Below are 19,603 nucleotides of genomic sequence, written 5' to 3'. Positions count from 1 at the left end.
CAGGCCAGCTCAGAAAAAATATTGCTTAGGTAGAAGAACCTATGAAAGTGATGCTTTAAATTTTACCATATAATTTAGCAATGGTTTTTTTCTAGCAGAAAATGTTACTTGTAAGCAATAAAAAAAATCACTACCATGAAACACTATCTTAGAAAACAAGTAGAATCAAACTATCAAACCAAGCATTTCCAAACTCTACCACTTCCCTGCTATGACAGCCTGACCTTAACCTTTCTGTGCCTCAGATTCCTCCTCTATAAATTGGGCATAATAATAAAACAAAACAAAACAAAACAAACAAACAACCCACCAAAAAAGCCAAAAGTTTACAGAGTTAAAAGAGTTTGACTGGTGCTCTGTAAATGTTCAGTAAATGTTAAGATTCTTACTATAATTTTTATTTCTAAATATTTATTTCAAAATATAGCTCAAGCCCATTTTATATGTCATGGTCAACTGAATAATCTGCACACAAAGTATAGAACATTATTACTGCATTTAGCTTGATTATCTGCATTAATACCAGAGGAGAGAAGAGATGCTAATAATTCAAAATGGTAGGTAGTAGAAAGATTAGTGACAAATATCTTTGAATTTTATATGTAGTCATGTGAGATGTCTGGAGATTCACATCAAGTAAAACAAAATGAAGTTAGATGCTGTCTCCTCTATGACTTTGTTAATCTGTTGTGTTTTTGTTCAGTGTACCAAGGAGATGGAAAAAAAATCTGATTAAACATCTTATAAAAACACTTATATGCCTATACCAGAAAATGGTAATAAAATCTCCTAGATTTCATTCTTTTTTTTTTTTTTAATTCCTCATGCTACTTATTTTCCACATGTGATCTTTTCCACTACTTTGAAGGTATGGGGTTTGTCTAAAGACTGATTATTTCCTTCTTGGCACTACAGCTGCAATTCAGGTAGCTGCCACCTGTTAAATAATGGTGCCTTTTTATTGATTCCATGTTCTACTGTCTAAGCTTTTTCCAGGTGTGGATAGCTAAAAGGAAATAAGAATGTAGTACATTATCCAGTCACTTTTTTATTATCCAGTCACTTAAGCTTTTAAAATAAAAATATAAGTATTGAGCAATAAAGGGCCAATTTGCCTTGCCAGATATTAAATTGTATTATATTGCTATAGTAATTAAGCCAGTGAAGCACTGGCACAGGAATGGACTGAAAAATCAATGTAAAATAACAAAATGGACCCAAAAATGTACATATGACTTTACCTCTGATAAAGGACACATTTAATATCAGTGGGCTAAACATAGGATTATTCAATTGTGGTAGTTCGCAATTTAGAAAGAAATATTATATCATTGACCTAATATAATACAACAAATAAAGGCCAGATGGATTAAAGATATGAAAATAAAATACTTGATAAATTATAAGGCATTGACAAGCTGGCAAAAATATTTAAAACAGAAAATATTATCCTTAATATTAAAGACCTCCTGTAAATCAACAAGAAATATAAGAAAATATTAAAAAAGACAATAACAACAATGAAATCTAAATGGCCAATTAACATACTGAAAAAAGTTCAACCACCAGTAAACAAATAAATGCAAATTAATACAAAGAAGAAATTTGCAAAGATTAATATATCTATATCTAGGGTATATTACCATGGAGCCCTGGTGGTGCCATGGTTAAGAGCTACTGCTGCTAACCTAAAGGTTGGCAGTTCGAATCCACCAGCGGCCCCTTTGAAACCCTATGGGGGCAGTTCTACTCTGTCCTATAGGGCCACTAAGAGTCGGAATTGACTTGACAGCAATGGTTTTTTTTTTTTTGGTTTATGGTATATTACAACATACACATACACAATGCCTAGGGTATGGAGAAACTAGCAACTTCATACATTGCTGATGCAGTTATGATTCAACCTTCTGGAATACAATATAGCAAAAATGTTACCAAAAGCTTATATGAGCTCATAGAAATCAGAAAGTGGCTGGAGTGTGGGAGGATTTTCTCGGGGGCTTTAAATGTTCTATTACCTTGTTTTTGGTCTTGTTTACACTGGTGTATACAACTGTCAAAACTCATCAAAGTGAACAGATAAGAACTGTGCATTTCCTTATATGTAAACTATACCTCAAAAAAGTCTTTAAAAAGCATATCTGATTCAGGAAACAACAATAGATTTACAAAAGATTTAACTACTGGTTTATTCACTGATGAAAGGCTTGTAATAAAAATTGGGATGCCACAATTTGTTCAACAATGGAGACATATTAAATTATCATATACACCACTCATCATTCATCAACTACTTGCTATCTGATATTTTACGTTTATGACAATAGTAAAAAATCTACTGTCCTATTATCTTGCACATTAACAACCTACATCTGGCAGTAATGGAAGCCAACGTGCAAGGCAAGAGTAATACTGGCTGTGATGGTTAAGGTTATGTGTCAATCATGACTGGGTCATGATTCTCAGTGGTTTGGCAGTTATGTAATGATATAATATAGCAGTTATGAAACAATGTAACTTGACTGTTACGTAATGATGTAATTTGGCAGTTACGTAATGATGTAGTCATCCTCCATTTTGTGATCTGACACAGTCATCCTCCATTTTCATATGATGCCAATTATCTCATAACGACCTGGTCTTTGGAACCTAGCCATGTTGATGAGTGAGGAGTGGGTATATAATAGTCATGACAGACTATTATTTAGCCATCAAAAGGAATATTGCAAAATGATATTTAACGATGTGAAAAAAGTTTTGTGATATACTATAAAGAGAGGGAAAAAGGATAAGTATGGCATGATTGTATTCTTGTGAAAAGCATATATATAAATGCCAGGAAGGATAAATAAAAATATTAATGATGATTACTGGTGGGACATGAAATTAATAATGATTTTTTTCTTTCTTTTCCTTTTTCAATGTTTTATGTTAAAAAAAAAAAAGCCTGTTGCTACCGAGTTGATTCTGACTCATAGTGATCCTATAGGACAGAGTAGAACTGCCCTACTGAGTTTCCACTGAGTGCCTGGTGGATTCAAACTGCTGACCTTTTGCTTAGCAGCTGTAACTCTTAGCCACTATACCACTGGGACATGTATTATAAATACAAATTACGTTATTTAAAAATTAGCATTATAATTAGTGTTAATTTAATAAAAAAAAATTTTTTTAATAACTCTATAAAAGAAAACAATACATCATTTAAAATAACCTGTAAAGAAATACGAATCATTATGTACAAATTATGCCTCTCCTTTCACTAAACTTCACCTGGAATCTCACTACTTGAGTTTTTCTTATCCTTCTTTAAGCATCATTTAAGTTTCTTTCAGATATGGTGAAAGTATCTGAACAACTGTAATTCCCTGATTGCTTGCATACAATGGCAATATTCATTTTGCACTGGCTTTGTTGCTACCTGTGTAACTACCACTGTGAAATGGCTTTTTTTTTTTTTTTAACGATTTTATGTTAATCCCAAGGATCTCTACTTCTTAAGCTTTCTTTCCAATAGAAATAAACTCTTTATGCCTATACAGCTTTTCTCTGTTCCAAGATGCTCCAGTCAGCTAAAAAAAAAAAAAAATTCCTGAGAGTCCAAAATCTGTGAGTCTATATTCCCAACATAGACAACGTAATCTTGTCCACTATCCTCCTCTTTCTCTCTGAATGCTAAATTAACATTAGCTAAACTCTGCCAGGCTCAGCATTTTATAATCTGGATTTAGCTAAGGAATCTGCTTTTTAAACAAGACTATACTTTTCTCCTTTTCTCAACAGATTCTAAAATAGAATCATAGAACACTACTAGCAAATTTAATGGACATGTCTACATTCCTTCTAGGTCACAGATAAGATTACTGAAGTAAATACTTTTCTTTGAGGTTATTAGATCAAGAAGACTGTGTAATGCTTTGCCAGTTTAATTTAGACAGATTAGTTTGTTCTGCTTGAGTAATATATATCAAGCCTTACAAACAACACACAATACCATGCATTCCCTCCCTCTCTTGAGCTTAATATTTACTGAGCACTAATTTCAGGCGTTATGTTGAGTGCTTTACATTATGTGAGTTTTCTCATTCAACTCTAATAATAATTTTGAGGCAGGTATTGTTGTCTTCACTTTATAGGTGAGGAAGCTGAAGCACAGAAGGTAGGCTGCATACTCATCTCATGCAGCAGTCCTTGGTAGAGCAGGGATTTGAACTCAGACAGTCTTCCTTGGTAGCCCACAGTATAATTAGGTCATCATTCAATAGGTGGTATTCTAGGTAGGCACTGGTCTCAGAACTCCCAGTGGAAAAAAGAATGATTGTTTTAGAAGAAGCCTCCATGATAGTCCATTTCTTTAAAAGAATGGGGAAAGTACTGTGAAGATGAGAATAGGTGACATATGTTGAAGACAGGTATTGTTCTTTAGAATCAAAGCTTTCTGAAAGTTAAGTTGGATTCTTTTTTTTTCCTGGACCCACTGACCCAGAGTAGAAATCACTGTTGGTAGAAGCGAATGGTCTGGAAGTAGCCTAGGCTCTGACGTGTGACAGACAGCTCTACCATTTACTGCTGGGAATCGTGGGCAAGTAACCTCATGTCCTTGAGCCTCGGTTTCCGCATCCGTAGAATGGTAATAATACTAATTATCTGATGAAGTTGTGAGAAGCAAATCTACCCCAGTGAGTTTTCTGTTGTGAAGATTAAATGAGATGAGATAGGATAAAGGTCCTAGCAGAGTGCCTGGCATATAGCTCATACAAATGTTTCCTTCAAGGATGAGCTGGTAGGATCCAGGGCTACCTTCATCTCCCACTACCAGTGTAAGAGTAAGAGTAAAAAACATGAAAAGGATATATATTTACTTTAAAGTCCAATGTAAGTGATTCCCGTCAGTAATTTTGTTAATCTGAATAATTGATAATTGACTATAAACACAAATGCCACTTGGGGCACAGCAAATTTGTTCATTTTCAACCTTTAATTGGTTTTCATTTGTTTTAAGTGAATTGACCTAAAAATCAAACTTGAGTTAGACAAACAATAGTAGAGTTAAGAAACCTCTGTTTGGTCAGATAAATAGCTTAGGTAAATATTGAAAGCAAGTTCTAGAGTACCAGGCAAATAGCCCTGGAAACCTGGGTTTTTGCCTCTGACATATTACTACTATCCACTTTATGATCTTTAAGACTATGTTTCCTCTGAGGTAAAGAAGATAATGGCCCTTATCTCACCAGTTTATCATGGAAAGGGTTAAATCACATCAGGAGAATTAAGGATCCACATGAATGCAAGGTTTCATCGTTATGGTTATCCTGTAAACTTCACAATCTATTTCCAATATCTGTTCTAAGCAGAACCTTCTTTCTTACAATGACATCTTGCCTTACTCGAGACATTAGACTGTAAATCAGTGGGATGGGTGTCATGTCTAAATTTATTCCACATTCCACATCTCACACTATTTACATTAAAACATTCAAATAAAATAAGAATCCCCTTAAACCTGTTGCTGTCGAGTAGATGAAAACTCACAGCAACCCTATAGGATAGAGTAGTACTGCCCCATAGGGTTCCAAAGGAGCGGCTCATGGATTCGAACTGCCAACCTTTTGATTCGCAGCCATAGCTCTTAACCACTGCGCCACCAAGGCCCCATACATCCAGTAAAGGCTTCATAAAGCACAATTACTGTAACTGTTGAAAACATTATACCCCAAACTATCTTGCAATTTGACCACTTAATTGAAATTCTGATATTAAGGGGCTTCCTAGTCCTGGCAAGAAGAAAAAGGGGGAGTACTTTATAACTTGTGAACGAAAAACATAGATTTCTTTAGCGATTGTTTAACAAGCTTTTATAGCAAAATACACTCTCCATTTGACTTCATGAACTGATCAGTATTCTTTCTTCAGATTAATGGGCTGAACCTGTCTTATTAACTTGATTTAAGGCCTTAGATATTATCCTATTATGAACATCTCTCAGCTGGAGAACCTCTGGACCCCTTCCATGGCCCACGAAATCCAAATCCCTCCCAAAGATTCCAGCTAATTGCCGACATGCCTTATGATCTTCAACACTCCTTTGCCTGTTGTGCCCTAGTTTCCTCTGGTTCACACCACGCAAAAAGAATGTGAAATTCAGCCTTCCTAAGTTTCTTTCCAAACATCACTCACATAAGCACAACTTCACTGACAGCTGTTAAGAGGTCCCCACAGTAAGTCACATCCACACACGTAGGACAGGTTATAGTCTGAGTAAATGTTCCTTGATGGGAAGGTACAAAGTGGGGCTAATGAGCAATGTACAGACAAATCTAAATGATGCAGAAGTTTTTTTAAAGAGGCCAGAAAGAGGTAAGATTTGAAAAGATGGAAGAGTCAGGCTGTGGAAAGCTCTGAATGCCAGGCTAGGAGCCTGGGCTTTACTTGGCAGGTAAGAGGGAGCTGGATTTGAAAGGGAGAAGCTAAAAATACATATACTATTTTAGAAGCTATAAAAAGAAAGTATAAAATATGTCTCATAAGTTAGGGTCATATATGGGGGTATACAAAGAAAAGGACAGGGAAGAATGGAAAGGACAGCCTTGTTTTCAGAAGGGAGGTATTTTGATTTTAACTAAATTTCTTGACTATGAAGTAGGAACTGATTTTGGGAGATAATTTATGTGTATTATTATACCATTGATAAGAAATATAATAGCTTAGAAAACCTTCCACATTGTGTTACAAATGCAGCATATATAATTACATGCCTTTTGAACTACAGTGTAACTTAATTTACAGCATAATTAGGTGCTTTACACAGGATTTGAAGGTAGTAACTGGTAGAATGCCAACTGAAGAACTATATGTAGAATTTATAGTGTTGTATAGAAAGGAACAGAGAAGGAATAAGAAAGGAAGGAAGAGAGGGAGGGAGAGATAAAGAGATGAATATTTATTAAGTATCCTCTACACTCTAAGGCACATATTAGGTAAGGGGGACACAAAGCTTAATAAGATATCTTGAAGAATTTATAATCCAGGGGGTAAGAGATAGTTTTACAGACAATTTCAATTAAATACGACAGGGATAAACACAGAAGCACAGAGGAAGAGCCCTAATCTTGTCTTGAGGAGTTGCAAGACGGGGGTGATCTATTAATATGATCTCTAAACTGAACTATGTCTGGTCTGAGAAGCATCCTCTGTATTTTTAATGAAAACAGTATTCATAACATTATTGAGAGCACTGCCAGAGAAGTATGATTCTACAGTGAATGGGACATGACAAAGTGGAGGCAGTGAGGGAAGACAATTCTGCCCATAAGATGAGGGAGAGAGATAAGAGGGAGAGGTTGATTTAACCATGTCTAAATAAATGATTATTTAACCTGTATGCTGAGCAAATAATCTGAGAAGCTGAACTATATGAAGACGAAGGCAGCATCAGGATTGGAGGAAGACTTATTAACAACCTGTGATACGCAGATGACACAATCTTGCTTGCTGAAAGTGAAGAGGACTTGAAGCACTTAGTAATGAAGATCAAGTATTACATACTGTATGGGTTACATCTCAGAATAAAGAAAACAAAAGTCCTCACAACTGGACCAATAAGCAACATCATGATAAATGGAGAAAATGTTGAGGTTGTCAAAGATTTCATTTTCCTTGGATCCACAATCAACACCCATGGGAACGGCAGTGAAGAAATCAAACATACTGCATTGGATAAATCAGCTGCAAAAGAGCTCTTTAAAGTGTTCAAAAGCAGAGATGTCACTTTGAGGACTAAGGTGCACCTGACCCAAGCCATAGTATTTTCAATTGCCTCATATGCATGCAAAAGCTGGACAATGAATAAGGAAGACAGAAGAAGAATTGATAGGTTTGAATTACAGTGCTGGCAAAGAATATTGAATATACCATGGACTGCCAGAAGAACAAATCTGTCTTGGAAGAACTACAGCTAAAATACTTCTTAGGAGCAAGGATGGCAAGACTTTTCTCATGTACTCTGAACATGTTATCAGGAGTGATCAGTCCCTGGAGAGAAGGACATCATGCTTGGTAAAGCAGAAGGTTAGCAAAAAAGAGGAGGACCTTCAATGAGATGGATTGGTACAGTGGGTACAACAATTGGCTCAAACACAGCAATGATTGTGAGGATGGCAGAGTGTTTCGTTCTGTTGTACATAGGGTCCCTATGAGTTGGAACTCAACTGGCACCTAACAACAACAAATGATGATAGGGAGAAGTCAGTGAAGGAGAGAAAGAAAGAGGAACAAGAGGAGATAACTGATGCAGCAATATCCTTGAGGAAAGGAAAGGTATGAGATCAGCAATACAGGGGACATGTTAACATTCACTGAAACAGGAGTGAAGGGGGAAAGGATGGATGAAATAAAGCCTTCCCAAAACCTACAGACTGGGTCATATAAAAAAAAAAAAAATTTTTTTTTTTTTTTTTTTTTATAACCTCTGATAAATAAGGACTGTCACAACACACAGCATGATTAGAGATGCCTTAGCCTAGCAGTCCTCAAAGTTGACATGGAAAACCCTGGATCTGCAAGGTCAAAATTATTTTCATGTTAATACTAAGACATCATTTGTCTTTTTCATTCTCATCCTCTCATGAATGTACAGTGGGATTTTTCAGAGGATACATAATGTGTGATATTGAAACAGACTGAATGCAGGACAGATATGAGAATCCAGCTGGTCTTTGTAAGCCAGATATAAGAGAATGGCAAAAAACATATAACAGTACCACTCTTCTCATTAAATTCAGGACAAATCGGTGTTATAGATTTTTCTGCTTTGAGAAATATAATTATTTTCATAAAAATATGCTATTTATGTTAACATACAAACCCTTTGGCATTGAGTTGACTCTGACTAATAGCGACCCTATACGACAGAGTAGAACTACCCCATAGGGTTTTACAAGGCTGTAAATCTTTACAGAAGCAAACTGACACATTTTTATCCTGTGGAGCTAGCTGCTGGTGGGTCTGAACCGCCAACCTTTTGGTTAGCAACAAGCGTTTAACCACTGCGCCACCAGGGGTCCTCTGTTAACATACAATGGGGTTATTATTGCCTCAGTGAGATGGACTGACACAGTGGTGCAACAATGAGCTCAAGCATAGCAAGGATTATGAGGATGGCGCAAAACTGGTCAGTGTTTCATTCTTCTGTACATAGGGTCACTATGAACTGGAACCGACTTGATGGCACTGAACAATAAACTGTTATTTTTAAGTGATTTAAAATGTCTTAGTTTTCATTTCTAATGAAGTCAATATCAATAAGTATAGTCCACACAAACAAAAGGTCTTTTAGGGACCTCAATAATTTTTAAGAGTTTAGAGGGGTTCAGAGACCAAAAGTGTGAAAGCTGCTGCCCTGGCTGACACTAAAGTGTGAAAAAGATCTCTCATGTGGCTAACCTGGCCTTGACTGGTCTCACGACCTCAGTACTTATAGCTGGCTATATTTGTGTTTATCTACACCAACCTGTTAACCATGGCTGGCAATGTTCTGCTGGAATAAAGTGGGGACGATCATTAAAAATCCATTTGTTGTCATTGTACCCTTCACTCAATTTATGACTAAACCATTCACAAATTACAGTATGTATCACATATAAAAGGTATTTAAAGCTTTGCCAATATGACCAATGAGATGAAAGTATATCCTTTAATGATATCTTATAATGAGGTCTGACTGGGTCTAGCAGTTAATAATCTTTTTAGATCTGCCTTATTGAAATTTAATTGTTTGGGATAATCAGACAACTGCTACTTGTTGTATCTATGCTATATGAACTCCAGAGGAAGGCTTTAAAACACCTTTGTGCCAAATCTTGGTTCTCAGAACTCCAGTCTCTAGCTGAAACAATCTGTCTGACTGATGAATAAAATTAATTTCTAATATAAGCCAAGGTACAGTAATAAAACAAAATTCTAGATCCAGAAGTTCTAACCCATAGGTTTGTCTTAAAAGGAGAGGTTTTCAGAAATAAGAGCAAGACTAGTTCAGAGATGAGGCACTTGAAAAGTCATGTTGAAATTCATACCAGTTTTATTAAAAACAGAAGCAAGTCAGACTGTATTTATATTTAAAAAAAAATTATAAAGGCCAAACATTTCTTTCAAAAGGCTACTGTCTTTCACTAAGCACTGCAAATACCTTAATTAATTCTTGGGATTCTAACAGCCCTAAAGGCAAGTTTTAAAAATGATATTTACTTAGGGGTATAAACTGGAATGACACATTGAGAGGGGTCATTTGAAAATATTTAGCAGAAACCTAACATGCATACCCACTGACTAAGAAATCCCAGTTTTAGAAATTTATCCTGAGAAAATGGGCAATGACATAGATGCAAAGATGTTCGCTACAACTTTGTTTATAATAATGAAAAAATGGAAAGAGCCTAAATATCCAGCAAAATAGAGCTGATTAAGGAAATTATGGTTCATCATATGATGGAATACTACATTGCTATAATACAACACATAAAAACTATTACCATAAAATTATGGATGACAAAGAAAAGTCAATGTTTGACTATACATTGCTGAGGGGAAAAAAACAAGTTATAAAACTAATATTGTATGGTCCCATTTTTGCTTAAAAAAAACATATGTGCATAGAAAGATTTGGAAAGGTATACACATGTATAAATTAATAGTTTTATATTTGAGTTTGGGATCATAGGTAATTTTTATTTACTTCTTTTGGGGACTGATATTCTGATTTTCTACAATGAACATTTTGACTTATAAAAATAATTGTTAAAATATTTACTTTGTGCAACCACTCAGTTATTAGCATTTTTCTAATTCTTATAACACTGAATATTATATGTACTATGGAGAAAACTGACTGAGGGGAGAGAAAGAGGGGTAAGCAGAACATTATATTATTTATTATTTTATCATGTATATTTGTTGTGAAGTTAATCATATATTTAGCAATCTGCAAATAAATTTTCAGTGGAACATAGTGAATGGTTAATGTTCACAAGATTGCAGTCTACTCCCATAAATTTAATTTTTTCCTCTTCGGAAATGCTCATTTTGTGTAAGGAGCAGGTGGCTTTCTTTTTTTTTATAAATATCTCCATTGCCTTGTCAGACAGAGCTCTCAAAACTTTTTCTGGGAGCTAACCAAGCTTTATCTAACTGAACCCAAACTGGCATATGAACTTCATCCCCGTGGTCATATGAATCCTTTGGCTGATGCCTACTGCCATGTGTTTAATTGGTTTTATAAAATCCACGCTTGAAGAAGACTCATATGGTTACATGAGTCTGTGATACTGTGGGACTAAGGAATGTAGTGGCGAAGAGGCTGCTACTCTAGCTGCTAACCTGGAATCTGGTGCCCATCACTGCCACCAAATATTGGATGTATATATTCCAACAAAGGAAGAATCTTAGTAATTTTGAGTGAAAAATTTCTATCATGCATTTCAGCTTAGATGTACTCATAACACTTCTTTAAATGGTTGTTAGACAGTGAAATCTGGGAATAATTATCAAGCACTATACACACTGTTTACAATAGAATCACATTTCTCTTCTTCCCCCTCCCCCCTTTTTTTTGCATAAAAAGTAGAATGCTGCTGAATGGTACCCAAATGTCTGTTGTATACCATGCCAACACAGCAGCTCAGCCAAAAATGCGAATAGAACAGTTTGCCAAGTAAAAGACAACATAACAGATTGGTAATGGTTTCTATCTTGACAGAAAATGAAAATGATCCCTCAATGTGTGGCCACTCATGTGGACACATAAAAATGTCTTAGAAGCAATCATTTTACCTCAGATAACAGACCTTGACAGTGTAGTACAGCACACTGGCTGACTTTCACTTCTTAGAAAAGCAGCAACCGTGACCTACAAAATAGTCTGGGAACCATGTAATTTATGCATAACACACATGCACATGCCATGCACTCATAATATTTGCTATCAATCATTTTGAATACAAGACTCCTTTTTCTGGGTGGAATATACTTTATGAGAGAGGGTCTAAATCACCAGAGACTTGATAAAGCTGAATTGGTTTATTCATGAGAAATGATACTGTTGCTAACTAAAAAAAAAAAAAATTTTTTTTTTTTTTAAATTGAATAATCTGTATTGCAATAAAAAGGCATTATATGTAGGGACCCCATGCATTCTGTATGATTCTGCATATTGCCTTGAACACTAAAGGTATTTTTACTGGATGTTAGAGAAAACAAATACCAAAAAAATTTCTGGAAGTGCATGGTACCTGACCCTCTGTTTAGGAAACCACAATAGAGAACAAGAATAAACCCACTAAAGACCTGCTAATAGTTCCTTGAATTTATTTTCCCTTCCTTTACCACTTTCTTTTGTTCTTCAGTTGGAGAACTGGCCAACATCATTGACCAGTGATTTTTACCCCCTAGCTTGGTGAATTTTTCATATTTTTTTTCAACTCTCTGATACGGGTGTTAGAAAAAACATTGATAGCATTGTGAAATCACATCAAAAACAAAAATGATACTTTCAAAAACACATAATTGATATCTGAAGCTAATGAAGAATCCAGAATGAGAGATTACTGACAAAAGGGCTAGGAGGAACCCTGAGAAGTTAAATGGTCTTGCCAAATTGAAAGTAAATTGGAATCCTGTGGGTTATGAGTTTCAGATGAAACTTCTGGGGTTTGAATTTGTTGATGACTTTCCTGTTCAATAAAAAAGAACTTAAATAGCTTATAAAAAAGGATAAAAATATTATTGGGCATAAAACTGCTCTTACAAAACACCATCTTGATGAGTTAAGCGTAAATGAATCAGAAACACATGGATCATATTTCCTTAAAAATGCATATGTATTAAAAAATAAGGGGAAGAGGACTTGGCAAAACATTTTTTTTTTTTTTTTTTTGTGGTGGCTGAACCCAAAACATTTGAAAGATATTTTGAGACATTCAAGGAATCCAAAATAAAACTAAACCTGTCCAGTCATATAAAAAACAGAAAGTTCTATGCAATGTGTACTTATCTGCATTTATCTCTATGGGCCAATCAACACTTACTGAGCCTTCACTTTTTGGCACAAAACTATGGGAGAAACCAGCTTCTGCCTTTAAGCAACTTTGAATTTAAGTATAAGCAAATATACATAAGTAATAGAAACCTATTAAAACAAATCTGGAATTTTCAGAAAAATTGGCATATGTAACCCAGATTGTTCAGAAACCATAAATCAGGAAATATACAAGGTCCCAGGTTAAGTAGGATTCATTCCATTCAAGTCATCCTCCCTTCAGCCCTTTTGGTTAAAGATATATACAGTTGCAGAGTCTTACTTGTTTAAATGTTTTCTTAATAAGTGTTTTTATGTCTTTTTTTAATGTGTGTTCCAACCCTCCTTCCTCCACCCTCTAGATTTGTGAGTGCTCAACAAATCTTGCTGACTGGTTTCCTGGAGAATGGGAGTGTTGAACAGAGTTTTGAAATAGGGGAGAGATGCTGTTTGGCAAGAGAAATGAGGCTATGATTCTGGGTTGGGGTAATGGCACATGTGATGGTTCAGAGGATCCAGAGGGTGAGTCATGTGTGGGGGGTGATACACTGGCTTGCTTGCAGCAATGTGCCTGAGCCAGGGTAGAGTGGGAGGTGGGGGCAGTTAGGTGTGGGGAGGCCTAATATACTGTATGTGAAGTCAACTTGAGGACAGAAGAGTGTGATAAGCGAAGTCACAATTTGCCTTCTTTTTTTTTTTTCTTTTTGCCAGTATATGATAAAGTTCTAAGCACAGAACATGTAGATGTCATTAATTTTTTATTTCTATCAGTGTTTAAAAAGCTGAAAAATATCCAAAGACAAAAGTGAAATCAACTAAGTATGTGTTGCTAGGAACCTGTGAATCAGAAACTTGAAGTGGAACTTAGTAGGATTATGAAATGGATTACTGAGTTCTAAAATGTTAGTGTAAAAGTATAAAAAAAAATTAATGATGTATTATAATCTCTTAAGGTTGTTTTCTAATTGTTTAACATGAGTGAGTCTTATCTTCTCCACTGTATTAGAAGGTTACTTGGGCAGAGATAGTGTCATATGTTTCTTGTGTATCCTCCACTGGCTAGCACAATACTGAGAACACACCAAGCCCTCAATAATGCTTATTGAGTGAAATAAAGTAAAATGGTGATTGAAAAGGAAGCTTCCTTCAAAAGGAAATACAATGATGAGGATAAGCCTGAAAAAGGGATGAGGTGGTGGAAATGCCTTAGCAGTGTCTCTGCTCTGAGACTATTTGCTAATGGTTAATATAAAGCAATCAAAGCCCTTACCATCCTTCATCATCTTCTACTTCTGCTTCAGAAATGTCATTTTCAGGAGTTTCAGCAATTGCTTGAGTGAGTTTAGATTTAAACTGATTCAGCAGCGCAAGGGTCTGAAATAAAAATTAGACTGCTAAGTTTTACGATAAAGATAAATACAGTTTTCAAAGAGATACTTAAATTGGCTAGAAAAGAAAATATTCTACCAGGAAATAAACCACTTAGATAAATGTCTCATTTCAGAGGAAAATAAAAATGCCTTGAAGCTGTAATAGTGACATTTACAACCTGACATTGTCCTGTTTGGATTTGCACTGACATTTTTCCTCAGAGACAGGTGACCATTTTCTGAATTGGGGAACATACATTTGCTTATATAGAAGATACTTAAACTTCAAAATGCATGCTTATTAATAGTCAAATTTGTAATATCCACAAGACAGGGAGGTAATTCACTAAGATGTGAAATCAAAAACAAAAACAAAATGAATGAACACATTAACTCTTGGAAGATGGGTACATTGGAATGATATCTTTAGAAAGCTTTTTAGCAATATGTATCAGAAACTTTAAGATGATTATTCCCTTTAATTCAGTAATTCCAATTCTGGGAATACAAAAAAAATCTGAAACACAGAAAATGGCTCATGCACAAGAAATTCACTGCAGCCTTATTTATACAAGTGGAAAACTGGAAACGTTAAATGTCTATCAATACGGAATAGATAGATTTGGGAAAAAGCAATAAATAGGCTATTAAACGGCTACTAAAAATTATATACATATTGCTCAGTGAAAGAAGCAGGACGTAAATATCATGTTGAGTATCTTTGAAAAAAGAAAAATTAAACATTCCTCTGAATTCCTGTTTTGCGCCTATGCTGTAACCCAAGTGCCTCTAATTCTGTAAGCACACTGTTTCTGGTTAAACCTTAATAGTTTGCTACAGAATTTGAGCAGAGAACAGAATGTTAGGGAGTTTTTCTGTTGTATAGTTTTAAAGAGTATATTACTATGAAATGGAATAAAGTGTTGCCTGTTTAAAAAACCAAGTGTCTAATTAAAATTCTGATCTGTTCAATGCGGCACTAAAATATACACATTTCAAAAGGAAAAAGATGTGTGATAGTTCGACATGTGAATAACAGGTACAAAAAGGAGTCACTATAAATTGCTAGGCTCTTGAATTTACCTAGGGAGTATCATTAAGATCACAGCTCATAAAAAAATTAAGTAGCTTTTGCTGGCTTAGAATCTAAGCTCAATAAACACAGGTGGTACCACAATAAGTGAAAAAATAGAGGCAGTTATTGCTAAAACATGATGGTAAAAAGTGCCATATAAATTTCTGCATGTATAAAATATTCTGTGTGTGTTAAAATATACACATTATTATAGTTGCTGAATGAGATGAGTTTTGGGGGGGAAACTAAATTTCTGTAGAATATCCTGAGGGCTGCTGAGTGTTAGGATTTAGATATATTTGTCTGCTTCTAGAGTAGTAATTATAGGACTAAGCTCTTTAAACAGTGTTAACAGATAAAGAGAGCATCCTTTGTTTTTAAACTTGATTCATTAAAAAAAGCCTCATCTGTAAACTCTTTTTTTAAACCACTCTTTTTTTTTTTTTTTTATTGTGATTTAGGTGAAAGTTTACAGAGCAAATTAGTTTCTCATTAAACAGTTAATACACAAATTGTTTTGTGACATTGGTTGCCAACCCCAATCATTTACTCAACTTTTATTGTACTTGTTTTATCATATGAAAAAAAAAAATCACTATTGGAAAATACAGAGAAGCAAAGGAAAAATAACTATTATCCCAGCACTTAGAATAATCTAGCATTGTTAGCATTTTGGTAGACAGGGAGTCCCCAGATTCTGAACAAGTTCTGTTCCTAAGTCTGTCTTTACATCAAGTTTGTATGTAAGTCAGGACAGCCAGCTTCAGTTCGTATCTAACATCAGTTAGTCAAATGTTTGTCTTAAAACCAAACAAACCTGTTGCTGTCTAGTCAATTCTGACTCATAGTGACCCTAAAGGGCCTAGTAGAACTGCCCCATAGAATTTCGAAGGCGGATTTGAACTGCTAACCTTTTGGTTAGCAGTCGTATCTCTTAACCACTACATCACCAGGGTTTCCAAATGCTTGTCTTAGTATATAGCATACAGTGTACCTTTCTACACGTAAAATAAATAAATAAATAAATAAACACGTCCAGATGAACTAAAACATCTTTAACATAATAACATAGTAATAATAATACTGTTTTGATGCACATTGCAAAGTAGCACCCGTTTGTTATTACGAACCACTGTACATACTTTGAATTTTTAATATAATAGTCTTTACGGGGTTGGTTCATGATTATGGGTTGTACGTAAGTCAGAGATACAGGGGATTGCCTGTATATCTTTCAAGGCTTTTAGTGTGTGTGTGTGTGTATATGTGGTTATATATCTATATATGTATCTATATATCTATATATATCTATATGCAGAAATAACCCAGTGCCATTGAGATATATCTATATATATATTATACAAGGAGCACTGGTGGCTCAGTGCTTAAGAGCTCAGCTGCTAACCAAAAAGTTGGCAGTTGGAATCCACCAGCCCGCTCTCTGGAAAACCTGTGGGGCAGTTCTACTCTGTCCTATAGGGTTGCTATGAGTCAGAATCGGCTTGATGGCAATGATTTTTTTTTTTAATATTATATAAACATTTGTCTCCATATCTATCTATCCATCTAATCTAATCTATCTAATTTTAAAAGTAAACATCATCAATGTTTTTATGGAGGTGAAATTCACGTAACATAAAATCAACTACTAAAATATTTAGTACATTCACATGTTGTGCAACCACCACCTCTACTTAATTCCAAAACATTTTCATTACTCCAAAATGAAACCCCATACCCATTAAGCACTCACTCCTCATTCCTCCATACCCCTAGTCCTTGGCAATCACCAGTCTGCTTTCTGTCTTTATGGATTTACCTATTCTGGATATTTCATATAAATGAAATCATACAATATGTGACCTTTTGTGTCTGACGTCTTTTACCTAGCATAATGTTTTCGAGGTTCAGCCATGTTTTGGCATGTATCAGTAATCACAGCAATTTTTAATGCTGGACTTTTGCAAACTTGGAAATGTCTTTTCTGAGGGTAAAAAGAAAACTGAAACAAAGGAGATGACTTCTTAATGGAATGAAGTTTAAAAGCTTCCTAGAAAATTATGTTAGACTTGGGTCTTTCTCCTTAAGTTAAAAGTGACAAGGTAGTCTGTCCTTAGAGTCAGTTTATGTGCTACTGGCATTTGCTCAAAGAGGAGGGATGATAACAAGCAATAAACATCCCCTTGGTCTTTCTTAGCTTCTCTTATATTCAAGGTTGGACTTGCTCTCCCTGTATTCTAAGGACAAAAGAGGGCACTGAATAGAGAAGCAAACATTATAAAAATAACGGGCACATTATAGGTTGAAGGAGATAGGATCTGCCTGGAGGCATATCTGTTTGCCAGCAGCAGGGGAATTATTCAGTCTTCAGACTTTTGGTGAAGGAATGAATGGCCAATCACTTACAGCATGATTCTTTAGCAAGTGAAAGTCTTCCAGGCACAGAGAAACAGTTCTGAAGAAGCCCTGCTTGGCGGACTGCACATGCGTAAGTATATAACAGAGTCTCCCAGCTGGCCTCTGTGCCTCCAGTTATGCCCTGGGTCCAGTCCGCTCTTCACACCACAGCGAGAGGGATATCCCCCAAATACAAATGAGATCATATCTTTTCCTTCCATTACTGGCTCCCCATTACCATCAGGGTAAATCAAAACTTCTTAACACTGCTCAAAAACACACTGTATGAGCCGGCTCCTGCTTACCTCTCCAGCCTCATGTCTCTCCTCTTGCTGTATTCCAGTCATACTTAGGGAACCTTCAAAGTTCAGGTGACAAATGTTTTCCTCAAGAAGGTCTTCCCAGGTTCCTAGGCCACGTTAGGTCCTACTATTATACATTTAAATAGTTCCCTATTCCTACTGTGAATGACCAATTGCTAGAAAAGGACATCACGCTTGGTAAAGTAGAGGGTCAGTGAAAATGAGCAAACCCTCCATAAGATGGATCGACACAACAGCTGCAACAATGGGCTTAAACTTATCAACAATAGTGAGGATGGTGTAGGACTTAGCATTGTTTTTCATTCTGTTATACATAAAGTGGCCAAGAGTTGGAACTGATGCTATGGCAAATAATAACAACAAAAACTGTCACTATGCTCTCCCCTTTTATTGGTATTACTGCTTGTTTAACTGGTTCCTTTCCCTGATGGACTACAAGCTCTGAGAGGGCAGAAATGTGTTCACCTTGTTGACCACCAAATAGAGTGATTAGCATACGATAGGTTCTTAATACTTATTTGTTAGGGTGGGGAGAAAAAGGAATGCATGAGTAAGAGTGATTCAGTAGTATATTCACTAGAGTTGCTATTTGGAGGACTTTGTGACTCGTAATTTCATTTGATGTGCCATTTCTTTTGAAAATTGCACATAAGTAAATTAGTTCTGTGTAATTACAACTTCCTATACCTGACTGCTTGTTGAATTCCCCTATGATTATTTCCATGCTAAGTACTGATGCATGATCCTTCCTTATCAGTAATTAGATGTCATTTATAATATAGTTTCTGATTAATTTATTTAAATAAGCTTAGGCTTTTTAATTTACCTTCATTTTGCCTGCTTTATTTATATGTCTATAATGGCATGTCCTCACATATATGACAACACTAAAAAGAAAAGATTTTGATAGGCACCCTGGCTTTTTAACATGAAAACCTGCTGAAGACATTTGTCTTAGCAAGTTCCAAGTACTGCATGGAGTATATGGATGACTCTCAAATTATTCCTATCTCTTTGTATACTTGATTTCTGATCTTTTTTTTTAATATATATATATATATATATTACTATTTTAAGATTCAGGAAGTACTTGTAACAACCAGCGTTTTGTAATACCACTACAGTGGAATTTATCTAGTGGACTACATGCCTTATTTCCAGGCAGTGTACAATTTCATGTTGAGCTAGCTAGTCAGCATATGAAAGGCTGGGCTGGAAGGAGACCCTCTCTTCATTCACAATCACGACTTTGCCATTTCATAATATTTACTCAGAAGTTCTACCTGAGAATCTGATATGTGGCTTTATAAAGTTCCTGTGCTTGATATGGGAGTAGAAGATTGAAACTTGAAAATTTTAGGATTGCTGTTTG

The 19,603-nt window shown here is 35.4% G+C and overlaps 1 protein-coding gene across 3 annotated transcripts in view; it reads right to left on the bottom strand.

Moving 5' to 3' along the window:
• The window catches only part of CWC27 (CWC27 spliceosome associated cyclophilin), a 255,184-nt gene that overhangs the window by 15,620 nt on the left and 219,961 nt on the right, over nt 1-19,603 (bottom strand). For all 3 annotated transcript variants that reach the window (XM_049864413.1, XM_049864420.1, XM_049864428.1), the window contains one exon: nt 14,337-14,440. In XM_049864413.1, the coding sequence (XP_049720370.1) occupies nt 14,337-14,440 (104 nt within the window). The remainder of the gene's footprint in view (nt 1-14,336; nt 14,441-19,603) is intronic.

Source organism: Elephas maximus, chromosome 2 (assembly GCF_024166365.1).
Source record: "Elephas maximus indicus isolate mEleMax1 chromosome 2, mEleMax1 primary haplotype, whole genome shotgun sequence".
Lineage (NCBI taxonomy): Eukaryota > Metazoa > Chordata > Mammalia > Proboscidea > Elephantidae > Elephas > Elephas maximus.
The sequence above is the reverse complement of the archived record's forward strand: the minus strand, read 5'-3'. Positions and strand labels throughout refer to the sequence as shown.